Here is a 15,148-nt window from a genome sequence, read left to right on the forward strand (position 1 = left end):
TATAAAATGTTTACCATTTTAACATACAGTAGTTTCTTTTCTGAAAACATGAAAAAAATTGTATAAAGGAGTCAGCAATTGACCCCTAACCTCAAGGAAGAGCTGCAGAGAGAGACTGAATCCACTTGGGAAGACTTGTCCACAATTAGTATACCAAAAATAGCAACAGATCCTTGAAGAAAATCACTAATATCAAGGAAAGATCATGAATTTTGGTTGTCAAAAATAATGGAAGAATCAGATTCTCTGGTTAAATGGGTAGTCTGGTTAAGAGAGAGTCCTCTTCACATTGTTTTCCTACCATGGAAATTGAGTAAATATTTCTTGAATATACCATACAATAATATTATATATACCTTTATTACAAAGGTATATATTACTTTTGGGGGAAGGGCAATTCAGATAATATTTCAGAATCCTTTAGTAGTTAGGAACCGTACTTTGCATATTAGTCTTCACTGGGTGTAGTGGGATGAACTGTGTCCCCCCCAAAATATATATTCAAGTACTAACCGGATGTGAAGGCAATCTGGTTGTGACATCTGTCACCCCATGGATCGCCAGGGTGGATTCGGCTGATCCGGCTGGCTAGGCAGGTGTCCCTTTCCTCCCTCACTGCTCCATGTGTGTCCCTCCCGAAGCTGTGTGCTGGGTGGAAGAGGAGGACAATACCCAATAGAGGAGGACCAGTCTTCGGTCAAGGGTATATGACTAGCTTCACTCCCCTGCTAGAACCTCCAAACAAGCTCTCAAGTACTAACCTCCAGTACCTGTGAATGTTGACCTTATTTGAAAATAGGATCTTTTAAGATGTAATTAGTTTGGATGATGTCATACTGGATTAGGGTGGGCCCTAAATCCAAGGAGAGACACGAACACACACAGAGGAAGGCCATGTGACCATGGAGGCAGAGATTGGAATAAGGCAGCTTCGTGCTAAGAATACCAAGGATTGCCAGCAACCACTAGAAACTACAAAGCAGCAAGACAAGATTCTTCTCTAGAGCCCTTGGAGGGTACAGGGCCCTGCCAACATCTTGATTTCAGACTTTTAGCCTCCAGAATTGTGAGGGAATACATTTTTGTTGCTTTAAGTCACTAAGTTTGTGGTAATTGGTTATGACAGCCCTTGGAAAATTAATATATCAGGTAATACCTGAATGGAAGTTTTGATGTCCACATTTTATAACTTGCTTTCATAAATGTAGAATAGCTATATATTAAGGAGAGTTGTTCCTTAGTACACTTGGAAGCATACTCATTTGGTAATTATACAATTAAAAAATAATGATATATTATTGAAGAATTATGTGTATATCAAATGGTAGTATATAGAATATGCAAAAGAATTCCTCATTAAACACTCGCATTCAGTGAAAACAGTTGTAAAACAATTCATCAGCAGAATTGCTTTACACAGAAAATTTTCAGGAGTAAAAGCAGCAGAGTAGTATCACCTCTTTTATTATTTCTCAGTCAACCACCTTTAAAAGTTTTGCCCTTTTCTTATTAAATTAGTGATTATTGGGACCTGCTAGAATTATCAAAATTAAATTCTGTTTTCAACAAAATGCTCTTTTTCTCTGTATGGCAAAAACTTAGCATAAAACTCTAAGCATGAGAAAGTTCGGGTTGCCTTTTATTTACAGTCTTTATCAAGCAAATAATATTCATATTTTGAATTATGCAAATAAGCATTTACATGATAAATCGTAATTGCTCTCAGACAGCTGTTTATAATTGGGTAAATGAGACACACTTTTAAATTGTCTAAATACATATTTACCCATGTTTACATATTTATACACTAGACTAACTATTCTCAATCAGCTGTTATCATCTATTGTGTCTTATACAGACCAAGGGAAAAGAAATTTGGAGAATAAACAGCAAAATCCCTTTTAACTTGCTCTGAGACCAGAAGGACTACCATTTCTTTCAAATAAAGGGTGAACTCTTTCAACACACCCCTTGCCCACGGCACTCCACAATACCTCTGGCAGGAAATGCTTTAATACCACTCCACTTGGGTGGGAAGTTAATCCTGGTCCATATCTTTATGTGATTAGCTGCAATACGGCAAAGAAGAAACATGTCCCTTCTAAGGAGGCATTTTTACACTCAAAAAGCCCATTTGTCACATATTTTGCAATGTATTCTGTGCTAACCCCCCAAAAATCAAGTTTTTCTTTCGAGAATACAGAAGAAATACAGAGCACACAGTGCCTATCCTGGAGAGGCTTACAGTCTAATTAGGAAGATGGAATTAACACATTCAAAATGCTCAGAAGGCAATTAAGAGGAAAATCAGATGATTTTGACTATAAGAGCTAAAGGAACTTGGAAAACAAAATAATATGACCTTGATTTTGAGGTTAGACTGGGAGCCAGCTGGCTTCTCCCTGCAGAATGGGGACTCTCCAGCCACTGTAGGGCTGGCACAGATGAGGGATGCAGGAGCCTGTCCCCCACCCACCACATTCATATCGTCTTCCAGGTAAATCCAGGGCCCTGAGGTGACACAGCTTTCCTTTAACTTGCCATTCTCTTTTCCCTTTTCTCTATTTTCCTCAGTAGGTGAAGAATTGTACCTTAAAACAAACAAACAAACAAACAAACAAACAAAAACTCAACGCATTTTCCTTTGCTTTTCTAAGCAGTCAACATTTGCCTGTTTCTGGTCCTTTCCAGGCAAGTGCATTTGTTTCCAATTCGTCTGATTCTGTTCTTATGTGGTGTTTCACATGTGCTAAAGAGAGAGAACTTTTACTCCAAGATGCTCTGGCTGAATTGAGAGGATTCAAATGCTACTTCAGGAACTCACATGTTAGAAAGAATGAATCCTGAAGCACAGAGACTCCAGGGGAAAAAAACCTGAAGCAGCAACAGAGCCACCCAGAAATGAAAACATTAGGGCTTGGGAGCCTCTATTCTTCCATTAAAGTGAGATGAGAGCCTTTGCATTGCCAGCAGAGATTTGAGAGCCAGGAGAGCAAAGTAGGCCTGAGGCCAAAATCCGAAACTGGAGTGTCTGAGTAATGCTGCCGAGTTTAAAGACATCTTTTCTATAGGCACCTTTCCCCTTACTCTGTTAGGAGAAGAAAGGTTATTCGGGGACTCATGGTGCAGGGTATGCTGAAGCAAAAAGAACCCTAGATTAGGAAAATCTGGGCTCCAAGTCAGGCTCTGTGAGATTCTGGGCAAGTCACCCAACCTCCCTCTGTGGCTCCATTTCTTCTGTGAAAGGAAGGGGTTGAACCAGATAAAGTTCTCTACAGCTCTGTCACTGATAATCCTAAAGTTATTATAGGTCAGCTCCAAGTTGGTTATATGGGGTAAAACTCAGCTGCTCCATAAGCATCTCACTTCTCCCAAGACACATTATTACTACAACAATTGCCACATATGAGTACCTACTAACTGTGGGCAAGCATCCCAAGCTCCCAAAACAAATATCTCATTAATCCTCACAATCCCTGTATGAATTTTTATTTCCATTTAGACATGTGGAAACTGTGGTTTGAAGAAATTACAAAACTTGATCAAGGTCATTTAGGTACTACTGGGAGAGCCAGACGACAAACCCAGGTCTGGTTCTGTCTATTTGATCCCCAAATCTGGTGCTTATTGGAAAGAAAAATCAGGTTGCTTGTTATGGACTATGAACTATACTTGACTAGATCAGCCTCAGTACTAGCTTAGTGCCTGGTGCTCATGAGTCACTTACCATATATTTGTGGGTTATAATTTTCTCAAAATTCTGCCCCGTGAGAGACCTGCATGCTACTGACAATAAAGCGAGGTGTGTGGGCAGTCTTGTGTGGGGGGTGGAGGGGGTTGTACATTTTGCGTAATTCCATGACTCTAGTTAGTGATTAGTCACTCCCATGAACAGCCTTCCAGATCCACCAAGAGTGTGATCGCTGGCCACAGCGGCCAGAGTGCAGACCTCCTGACATTTTGGTCATACTTGGAAGAAGAAAATTGACTGTGGATACAGCATAGCTTGGAACAAGAATATGACCATTCCCCACCACCTCGGCTGTCTTCTGAGCAGAACTCTGGGTGGCTGGCCTGGCCCCCAGGCTCCAGGTCTCTGTCGGTCTCCAGAACTGACAAGAATCACCTTGGGTGGTCGCTCCCATGCCCATTGTGCACGTGCAGCTTTCTGCCTATTGACATTAAGGGATGTGCCCCCACCTTCCCTTTGTTCCATCCTCGATTTAAGACACATTTGTTCTCACTGGCTTTTAACTGATTTTCAATCTGTGTTCATTGCTGGGGTAAGTTAACTTTTAAAAAACTTCGATTTGCAAAGGGTTTCTGTGCTGCCCAATTTGCATTGTAACAGACTAAGCTGTTTGGAAACAAATACAACTTAAACCAGAAGAAGCCACACTGCTAGTCACTGAGATGCTGAAAAACAAAAAACAAAACAAACAAAAAAACAAATCACAACAGGATCCCTACATATCAGACTTTGTTCCCTACATGGACTTTTAAAATGTACAGGCCGTCAGGTCCCTTAATTGACATCTGAACAAACCACCAAGCCCTTTCTCCTCTACACTGGGTGGTGTGGTACTCCAGAGGTGATAAAACGGACTCCCTGCCACTTGCCTTCCCTTTACCATCCTCAAGCTGGTAAAAGTCCTGGCTGGCTGGAGATGGGGGATCCCTAAGCTGAGACAAGCACTCACTCTCTCGCTTTCTCCTCCCTTCCTCCTTCCCTTCACCCAGTCCCACCCACCTCCTTTCAGTGCAAACTACCTCGATTCAGTTAGAGACCCTTGCAGGTTTCTCCCCTCATCCCCACCCCCATGCTAGGGATGCTGTTGTGATCAATCAGCTGCTGGGAGAATCAGGATCTCACCCTGACTTCCTTAGGATTTGAATAATAGAAAATTTCAATAACAGAAAAACACTGTAATTCATATAAAGAGATATTCATGTACTTTTTCTAATGGTCCTATAAAAGAGATGACTAAAACAATCCATGGAACTTGAGTAGTTTTTATTTTATTTTTATTACAGAAAAAAACCGGAAGGCTAAATTCACCAGGGATGACCTGCTAATAATCTTGGATAACCCCTGCATCCTGGCGTCTGAGCTTTCACAAAATTCATCATTATAAAATCATTTTAACAATACATAAGAAATAGGATGTCTAACTTTAGGTACATATTTATACCTTGGATTTTCCCCTACTAAATTTGCCTTATAGCCCAGTCATTTTGTGTAAGAAAAATTTTAAAAAGGAAGGCTTTGTTTTGGTTTTAAAGTAGCCAAACCCAAAGAAGCAACTACAATAGAATCTGTGACCATCTATTTCTTTCTCATACTACAAACTAATGGAACATATCCATACTTCCAGTGCCCAAGAAAAAAAAAACCTCAGTTTTCATTATGTATAAAAATGTGCACATCCTGATGGCATAGCCATCCAGGAATATATCAGTCGAGTTTATGTAAACTGACTTGACGTGAGGAGCTGCTAATGAAAATGAGCACTGGAAACACGCTGCTCATGGGTGGATGTGTCAAGCACAGATGGTCTTCACGGTGAGTTCATGTGAACCATGGACAGAGGAAAGCTGGAAACAGACTAGCTGGAAACCATGGGGCAGTAACCTGGGGTTGGTTATAAATTAAATGAGAGCTTGACAAAACATGGAATCCAAAAAATACAATGTAAGTTTTCTGAAGTGCTCTCTTGTTTCCTCAGGTTTGTGTTACAAAGCAAAATGTTACATTTTAAGAATAATCCAAGGAAGCTCTAGGATGGAGCTTGTTGACAAAAGAAATGTGGTCAGCAAAGAAAAAATTATGGGGCTTTCTTTTTTTTTTGTCTCAATTAAAGGCCATACCCGATTAAAAAATACAAACATATATTAAGGATGAATTTCTTATCTTGGGGATACTGAAGCTATCATTTAAAAAAATCTACCTAAAGTATAGTTTTACTAAAGCTGTGTTAAACATGGCATATATATTTTTGTGTCAGAGATAATTTCCTTAGATAAAGTCATTTCTTAGTTGTTTCCTAACTTAAACAAGTTCAATTTATGGGTTTTAAGATTCAGACTAAGACAAATAGAACAGTAAATTTCTCAAGAAATTCTAAACGCCCTTCTTCGTACCCTGTCGCTAAACCTAGAATGCCCAGCGTGGAGCTTTGTCATTTATATATTTGTCTGATGGCTCCAGAAGTAGTTTCCATGGTAAGCTCCCTGTGCACAAGAAGCAGGGTGAGTGGAATGTCTCCTGCCAATGAAGAACTTTTCACTGACAGTGATAAAGGCCAGGAACCTCCTTCACACAAATGATTGAAAAACAGAACACGGAGGACATTTTTATTTTGTTTTGTTTCCTTTGTGTGGTATGTGACTTCAGTGCAAATACCCATTTAATCAAGAATACAAAGACAGCCACCTTTGCTGGTTAAGGGATTTCCAGAGGCTTCAGTAAACATATATAGTTCTTTTACTTTTTTGTGGGGAAATTCCTGCAAGTAGTCATTTCTTGCTCCTGTTGTGCATTTGTGCCACGTCTTGGAAGAGGGGAAAAGATTTTTCCAAAGGAAAATGTAAGACTAAACTAAATAGGATCTAGAAAAATTTGAAGTGTTTTTAAAAACTAATGCCTATCTACTGTCATAATTTTTAGAACTATAAAGACTTTGGGAAAGAATGTAAAAGCCACTATCAACTGGAACTTTTCCATCCATGCTTTATCCTCTTTGAGTTGATGAGATCAAATTGAACCTGTAGCTTCTAAGCTAGCACATGCTGTCTTTCTCTTTCACTTTTAAATCATTCTTTTCTAATACCTTCTATTACAATGGACTCTCTAGCTCTTCTTTAGTCCTCTTCATCCTCCCCACTGATTTCTTCAATTCTAGGGATATCTCAGTCTGTCTTGCCTTCAAGTCTCTCTTTAAGTTTTCCATCTTCCAGATAATCTCTTGTGACTGAGAGTGAGGTAAGTGTGAGTATACATTGTAAACATTCTCAAATGTGTAAATATGAAGTGATATTTTTATTACTACTATCTTCAACATCAATAAGAGAACTGAACATCTGATGCTTTGGCCCTTTGAAAAACTGGAATCCCTGTCTTCACGGAATATTAACAAATACTTCTCCAGAATGATTGGTTTAGTGTTTTGTTTAAATGTCTGTCAAGTAAGGCAGAAATAATACCTCACTTTAATAATGGGATCCTTTTAGAATTCCAGAGATGATCTAACAACAAAGTAAAGGTATATTTTTAAAGACCCCATTATAATGCTTGGGCAATTTAAAAAATAATAACTGGTTTGAACTGAAGTGTTGGTGGTTGGTTATAAGCACACACTATGGGTAGGCCTATGTGAGATACTGGGACTGAGATCACTGAATATGTTCCTGGGGTCAATCTACCCTGTCAACGTCTGCATGTAGCATTAAATGTGACTTAGGGCCTGGAACTTTATTATTATTATTATATAAACATCAATAAGAATTCTGTGTTATAGAAACAACATCTATATCAGTTGAGCAAAGGAGTATAACACGGTACCTTTAAAAAAAAAAAAGCTTAGGCAAAAATAAGAGGTTCAGCTCCGGACAAATAAGATCTGACACCCCTCCTCCAAGGTGTGTTGCTATTTTTATTCTGCTATATCATGCCAACACAGCTATCCTTATTATACCATTGTAAACCATAAAGAAGACCAGAGTATTTAATAAACTAAAAATTAAAAAGTTATTTGCTGGCTTTTTAGTGAATGGAAAGTATGGATATTTAATAAAATAAGTTTATTTTTCAATTAATTGAACCATTTTACCCTCTATATATTTTTTCATGTACATAGTTAAACAACTAGATAAACATATTAGGAAAGATAAACTTTCCCTCTAGAGATCAAGAACAATAACAAAGTCAATGTAAAGTCATTATTTTAAGAGACTGAAGGTAGGATCATTCAAATCTTGTCATTTGGCATTAAACAATAAAATCTAAGGCCATTTCAAAAATGGACTAAATTCCCAGCCTGAACACTGGACTGCTGTCAAGCAATTGATTATTAGCCATTAGAAGGGAATGTTTACATGCTCATGGCAACTAGTTTTCAGAAAGAAAGGCAAAGAGACCTGATTTTAAATGATGCCTTTTCCTTACATCCTATGACCAATCAAGATCATCCACTTCTTGGAAGTGTCAGAACCCCATTTTTATTCTCCTTTTGCTATCTTAACCAGAATAGTGATAAAGAGGGGAGAGCAGTTGCTATGAGGCAAAGAAAAATGTCCTGGCAGTTGAGGGCCCTCCATCTATCAAGGGGAATTTGCAGTGTTGCCTCTCTTCAATACTGTATAGATTTGCAGGATTTTGTGAAACACTTAACCAAAATGGAAGGATTTAAAAACGGAATGCAAGATATAGACACAATCATTTTTTCAAAATCAAGATGCTTTAGTTTTATTTCAGAATTTTCTAGTCTTAAAATCTTAAGCATGCAGTAGTGATAATCATCTCTGGACAATACTTCTGAAAGGATGATAATTGTGGACTGCTTAAATATACTCATATGTTACAGCTGCCTAAAGATTAAAAACTCTTACTGGAATTGAGATATATTATATCCAATTACAAGAAAACAAATACTTATCTAATTAAATAATAATATTCACATGCTATGTTAAGTTGCAATTAAGTTCAAGTGTCCAGAATACCAAAAATATATGAAAATCTGGAAATAATGTCCAGTTAAATGCTTACTTGTGATTCTAAGAATCTCTTGGGAATTGGAGGCAATTCGTATATATCTCCAATGTGTAAAAAACTTAAGATTAGCTTGACTGTCTTTTCCTATTGGCCCAGTATCGAAGTAATTTTCCCCTCCCATGTCTGTGAATTTATCTGATGTGAAAAGGCAATATAGAAAGTACCTTTCTCTAATTCTGGCTTTCCTGCATTTCTTCAGAAGGCACAGTTTATATGGAACAATTTCTTGGACTCCCCCGGTTCTAGCTCTCAGAGATAATTCGGCTAAATCCGCGGAGCAGAGTTGAGAGGAAGGTTGGCCTATGGCAGAGGCACTTAGGGCAGAGGAGGGAATCCAAGATGAAACAGGTAAGCTGCAGCCCTTTCTAGAACCAGGAGCTACAGGGTTTCCCTGGGACATCTAAAATGCAGACCAAGGCCCCGGAACACTGTTTCCCAAGACAGTGAACATGAAGCTAGAAGTAACATTTGGAGCGAATCCCAGAGCAAAGTCCTCCCCAGAGCACAAGCGCTAGATAGGGGGATGTATCTCTGCTTTGGGAGCCAAACACTAAGAGTAAAAGCAAATATTTGATGCTGAAGAGCTCTTAAGAGCTGAAGAGAGCCATTTACTTATTTCTACACGTCAGTGTGGGCTTAGGATGTTAAATAGATTAAAAGGCTAAGAGAGGTCAGTCATTCAAGGAAAGACTCTTCTTTTGCTTCTCCTGACTTGGTCCTTTTCCCTAAATTGTTATCTACCCCACCCTACTCCTGTGGAGGATCCTTGGGAAACTGGAAAGATGACACCTCCTCTCCTAGAACATCCTGGAGAAGGAGTCAGTCCTGGGGCTAAGAATTCAAGAACCTCAGGGAGGAGGGAGTCTAAATGTCCGGCTGGTAAATGCTACAATGAAGATATGTATAGAAAAATTCCTGAGATACGGAATCATAAAACTAGTAGGGTCCTTAGAAATTACCAAATATATTCTCCTATTCTCTTCTGCATCAGATGAATTAAAAAAAAAAAAAAAAAAAAAAAGGAAGGAAGGAAGCTTAGAGAAATGAGGTGGTTAGAGATAGGTAGGGGCAGAGCAAGGATGCAAACCGATTTCCAGGCCAGAGCTCCTTCTACTTTACACAGTATCATAGTTCAACACCGAATTTGGGAATCAGTCATAACGCTTGCTTCCCCAGGACTGTCTTTGTCAGTGCCTCAGCGTCTCACTAGAGGGGTGGGCTGGCAGAGATTGCCAGGCCTCGGGCCCTGGCCAGAGATAAGTCCGCGAGGCCTGGAGCCAGTCTGCGACCTGCCCACTCTCTAGACGCCGAGGGCTCAGAAGCTGATGAGCGGTGCGCAGCGGGTTTCCGGACTACACTGCCCCCTGCCCACTCCAGGCTCCCGCCCCAGCCCCGTCTGCAGAGAGGACAGCCAAGTCATTTCAGTTTAATCTTATTTAAAAAGATATAACTAATAAATATATTGCCAGGGCCGCGGAAAGACGGCCAGCAGAGTCGATCGTGCTCCCAATCCCATTGAACCCCATTGAAAACCATGACAACACCGGACAAGCTCCGATTTATCCCGGCGCGCTAAAGCGTATTGTGAGCAGACGTCAATCACGTATTATTCCGGACTGAACAAATGCAAAATCTTGACTGGAACAAATGCTTCCAACAGGTCTGGGGCGTCGAGCTCCATTTCCCCTTTGTCTGCGGCCTAGCAGTTGGCCTGTATTGGGGTTGCCTCCGCCCGACCACCCAGCGCGCGGTGCAGCTCCGGGCACCTCCGGCACGCTTGATAGGGAGGCTGCTGGGGAGGGTGCGCGGGGCTTGGCAGGGCCGCGGCCGCCGTATCCAAGCCAGGTTCGAGTTCAGCCCGGGAGGAGCCAGGACTTCTGGTGCAGCCACCCAAGTACAGAGCCCTTGCTACAATTTAGCAATTAAATATCCAAACTATTAACTTCAGTAGGGGAGGCCTCTGAGAGGGCGTTCCTGAGCTGTAGACTGAAGCGCAGTCAGAGATAGGCCATGGGCCAACAAAATGTATCCACGCTGGCCGGTTCCCTGCGCCTCCTACATTGATCATTTTCTAGGGTGGAGCTGTGGAAACTAGAAGATCCCAGAGAAACCCATGGCCGGTGGTATTTTCTGACGGGTAGGCCCTGTCCTAATTCTCCCTATTGGTCCATTCCCGGACAAGGGCGGGCAGTCTCGTCAGGGTCTGCCACGCTGCAAGCGCGGAGCGCAGGCCATGGGCAGGCTCCTGGGCAAAGCCCAAAGCCCAAAGCCCAAAACCCAGGCACTAAGACTGACGTTGAGGCTATGGGGCCAAGGCACACCGGCGGCGCCAGATCATCTGGCGACTCCAAGCAGGCCTCAAAGCCCTCATAGGACGACCTGAGAAGCACCCCCGCCCGGGGGCTCTAGACCGGGCCTGGACCCAAATTTGTGGAGCTCGGCCTCCGAGCTCCGCGATCGGCAGCGGCCGGGCGAAGCTGGGCCAAAGAAACCGGCACCGTAGACCTAAGTAGCTTGGCTGCATGCCTCCTCTGTTTTGCCGGCCTGTGGAGACGTGGAGCTGGGGCTCCGAATGTTATCCCAGCCCTTCCCCAGCACCTCTGAGGCTGTTGGGGGGATGCATGGGGTGATAGGAGGCTCCCAGCGGCCGTAAAAACCCCTGGGCCAACCAGGCTAATCTCTGCGCCCTCCTGAATCTTGTCATCCTGAATCTTAGAGGGGCCCAACCAAAAAGAGAAAGGCAGCGCGCCAGAGTTTAACGCCGCTTTGTAAATCACTTTCTGGATAATTGCGGGAAACTACCACTCCAGCAAACAAGCTCAAAGAATAAAGCAAACAGGGAATAAATTCCTGGGTGCTCATAAACCCACCCCTGTCGCCTCCACCCTTCCCGGCACTCCCGCGGGGCCTGGCCTCAAGTCAGCCCAGGAGGAGGAGGAGGAAGCCGGGGCTGGGTCAGGTGGGTGGTGGCCACCGCTCGCCACCCAAGATGTTATTCACTGGTAACAATCCCCATTATCTGTTCCCATTTTGGGCTAATCAGACAGAATCGCTAATGCCGAAGGCTGCTTCCTGCAGCCTCTGGGAGGTAACTGGGCGCCGAGGGGCGGGGTGCGGGGTGGGACGGGGGCGGAGGTGGCACCTTCCGGGCTCGCCCCGGCTCTGGTCCAGTGCTCATTCAGGTACTTAACACCCTGGAGACCCGGACCTCGGCTTTCAAAGCGGCCCGCGTGGGAAGAGCTGTTTATATAAACAGAGATTCCGCTGTAAATGCGCTAATATTCCGCTGCCAGCGCATGGCGAGCGCTTCCCACGCCCATCCGTAGGAGCGGCGTCCCTGCCGCCCCTCCGTTCCCAGCCTGCCCTGCCCCCGCCTCCTTCCCCTCCTCGGCCATGGCCACCTCTGGACGCCTGAGCTTCACCGTGCGCAGCCTTCTAGATTTACCCGAGCAGGACGCGCAACACCTGCCGAGGCGGGAGCCAGAACCACGCGCCCCGCAGCCCGACCCCTGCGCGGCCTGGTTGGATTCGGAGCGCGGTCACTACCCCTGTGAGTGCGTGGTGGACGGCGGTGCGGGGTGGGAGGTAGGAGGCGTGGGGCAGCAGAATCAAGGGCCCGGCCCACGCGGGGCCAGAAAGCCGAAATCCCAGCCCAGGGTTTGAATTTCCTCAGACTTGGAAACGGAAGCCCTATCCTCGAACCCCTAACGCATTCGTCCCAGTCAGCACATCCTAAGAGCAGATCCCTGCCTGGCACTAGTGCCCCGAGACTTGGGGTTTCTGTGTCTGGCGATTTCTAGGGGTCGGAATAATTGAATATTTAAAACACGCCGCCCCCTGCCGCCCCCCGCCCCGCCCCCGCTCCCATGCCTGAAAACACGGCCACGATCTCCAGGCCTCCGTCTGGGATTGCCAGTGTTGGCGAGTTTACCCCCACCCCCTTCCCACTCAGGGCTCCGCAAACCTCTGCACACTGCAGTGCAGTCGACCTGGAGGAGGCCCGCGCTGGTGACCCAGCTTGTGATAAACAGGTCGGCCAGCGCAACTACCGGTGCGGACGTGTTAAGAGGGCCCCGGGGTGGGTTTCTTCGGGGCACGATCTCAGGCCCGCTGATGACTGCTGTGGTATGAATGAGGTCACCGCATTCGGAGAGGTGGATGTCCAGCTGTGGACTCAGGAAACTGCCTCATCCCGAAAGTCTCGTGCTAGTGGGCGTGCCCTCCGGCCGGTGCCTCCACGCTCTCGCCAGAAGGGCAGCAGGCCCTCGGAGGGTCCGGCATCTCACCCACCTGTGTCTCCTTTGCCGTCCCTAGCCTCGGACGAGAGCAGCCTGGAGACCAGCCCGCCAGACTCGTCGCAGCGGCCGTCCGTTATGCCCGCGTCTCCGGGCTCGGACGCCGAGAAAAGAAAGAAGCGGCGGGTGCTATTCTCCAAGACGCAGACGCTGGAGTTGGAGCGGCGCTTCCGGCAGCAGCGGTACCTGTCTGCGCCCGAGCGCGAGCAGCTGGCTAGTGTGCTGCGCCTCACGCCCACGCAGGTCAAGATCTGGTTCCAGAACCATCGCTACAAGCTGAAGCGCGCGCGCGCGCCGGGGGCCGCGGAGTCGCCCGACCTGGCAGCATCCGCCGAGCTGCACACTGCGCCAGGCCTGCTGCGTCGCGTGGTGGTGCCGGTGCTTGTTCGCGACGGGCAGCCGTGCGGCGGCGGCGGCGAGGCTGGCACCGCCGCGGCCCAGGACAAGTGCGGCGCCCCTCCAGCCGCCGCCTGCCCTCTGGCGGGCTACCCTGCCTTCGGTCCCGGTTCGGCGCTTGGCCTCTTTCCAGCCTACCAGCACTTAGCGCCTCCCGCCCTGGTCTCCTGGAACTGGTGAGGCCGCTGGGGGGCACCTGGGGCTACCCTGGACTTTGGAGCGCGCTCTGCGGTTGGAGCAGGGCCAGAGCCGAACACCTGGAACTCTCTCCGGCCGCCTCTCGGCAGCCCCATCTCCTTGGGCGCCAGGGTCCCCTGGCGCGCCCTCACCAGCCATCGCGCAAGCACACACGGGGGACGTGTGCCAGAGCCCCCTCCCTCACCTTCCCTCCACCGCCAGCCCCAGAGTTAGATTTTATGCTTGGGCCTTATTTGTATATTTTAAATAGCGATTTGTATGGGAAGCAAGTTATTTTTTAAAAAATAGAGTATTTTTCCTCGTAGTTCGAGAATAAAATGCGTAGGGTTGGGTCCCCTGCGCGCCTGCCGGGAACGTAGGCAGGAGCCGTGCCCTCCAGACCATTGTTCGCATCGCTCGCTCGCCCCTTGACTGGCTAAGTGGGGCCCAGCTCCAGTTGGATCGAAGCGCGGATTGCAGTCCCCACACGGCTTTAAGGAAGATACTTGGGGGATGGAGGGGTGGTGGTGTCAGGGTTGGGCGCGGGAAGAAAAAGGAGAGGAGGAAGCTGAGGCAACTTTGGGATTCTTGTCAGCGGGAGGCGTCTCTGGCGGCTCTGGCCCCAGAGTGACTCCGAGGCTCCGCTGGGCTCCCAGAGCTGCTGGTGTTTCAAATACCGAAAAGTCAACCCTGCGGACCACGACAGGGCAAAAGGAGTTTCTCCAGAGATGAACCGGCTAGGCCAGATGCCGGGCGCGCTGCACCGGAACAGCCCAGGCCTGGCCGCAAGCTGTTTCCAGAGTGCAGGGGCCAAGTGCTCCAGGACCCTTTGAAAAGTGCCTGGGGACCTGAAGAGCACCGGGGAACTTGTAACCCCTAGTTAAGCCTGCAAGTGCCTAATGTAGCTGTGATTTCCTGTCTCCTCATGGCGCAGACCAGGATCCGCTGGTCGGCTTCACTTCACCCCCCTTTACCCCCGCCAGTGCACACTAGCACCCCGTGGGTTTGTAACTGCCCCCCTAGGGCCTCCTGTGCAAGCAGTCACTTTCTCACGGAAGCGACGACCTCGCTCCCAGGCACTCACTGCTGGGAGATGCGCCAGAGGAGAGCAGTTGGGGCATCAAGTGCGGGGAAGGGAGCCAAGGGCCCTTATGAAGTCTGTAAGGAGGAGGCATGGGCCTGTTAGGGGCTCTAGCTTTCTTGTCCAAGGAAGAAGAAGGGGAGGATGAAGGGTGGCTGAGGCAGTGTTATCACCTGGGATTTTGGGGGGTGGAGAAAGAGAGGAGGAGAGAGGGGGAAGGGAGTGGGGTGTTTGGGTCTCAGCTGCCGGCCACCTTGCCTTCCATATGGATGCGGTTATCTTAGAAGAATCTCGATCCTTAAACCTCTTTTTGTCTTGGGAACTGAAAAGGGCATTGTCAGGCCTGAAAAGGACCTAGACAAAATCCGCACTGTTTGGATTCAGGACTCTGTTTAATCAGTCCCTGGTGACAATGTAGTGGGTGTTAGC

General features: G+C 46.4%; 1 protein-coding gene and 1 long non-coding RNA gene across 4 annotated transcripts in view; one reads left to right on the forward strand and one right to left on the reverse strand.

Moving 5' to 3' along the window:
- The window catches only part of LOC105478002 (uncharacterized), a 107,368-nt gene that overhangs the window by 37,592 nt on the left and 54,628 nt on the right, over positions 1–15,148 (reverse strand). The window lies entirely within an intron of this gene.
- Positions 11,940–14,887, forward strand: LOC105478003 (NK2 homeobox 8). Its single transcript, XM_011734949.3, has 2 exons — positions 11,940–12,320; positions 13,085–14,887. Exons 1-2 carry the CDS (start codon positions 12,164–12,166, stop codon positions 13,639–13,641), a joined length of 714 nt encoding a protein of 237 aa, XP_011733251.1. The 5' UTR covers positions 11,940–12,163; the 3' UTR covers positions 13,642–14,887.

The sequence above is a fragment of the Macaca nemestrina genome, chromosome 7 (genome assembly GCF_043159975.1).
Source record: "Macaca nemestrina isolate mMacNem1 chromosome 7, mMacNem.hap1, whole genome shotgun sequence".
In the NCBI taxonomy this organism is placed as follows: domain Eukaryota; kingdom Metazoa; phylum Chordata; class Mammalia; order Primates; family Cercopithecidae; genus Macaca; species Macaca nemestrina.

Bases quoted from the DNA above. Each gene is read 5' to 3' on its own strand.
- LOC105478003 (XM_011734949.3), top strand. From the start codon at position 12,164: ATGGCCACCTCTGGACGCCTGAGCTTCACCGTGCGCAGCCTTCTAGAT. The intron at 12,321-13,084 runs GTGAGTGCGTGG...TGCCGTCCCTAG, and splicing joins GGAGCGCGGTCACTACCCCT to CCTCGGACGAGAGCAGCCTG.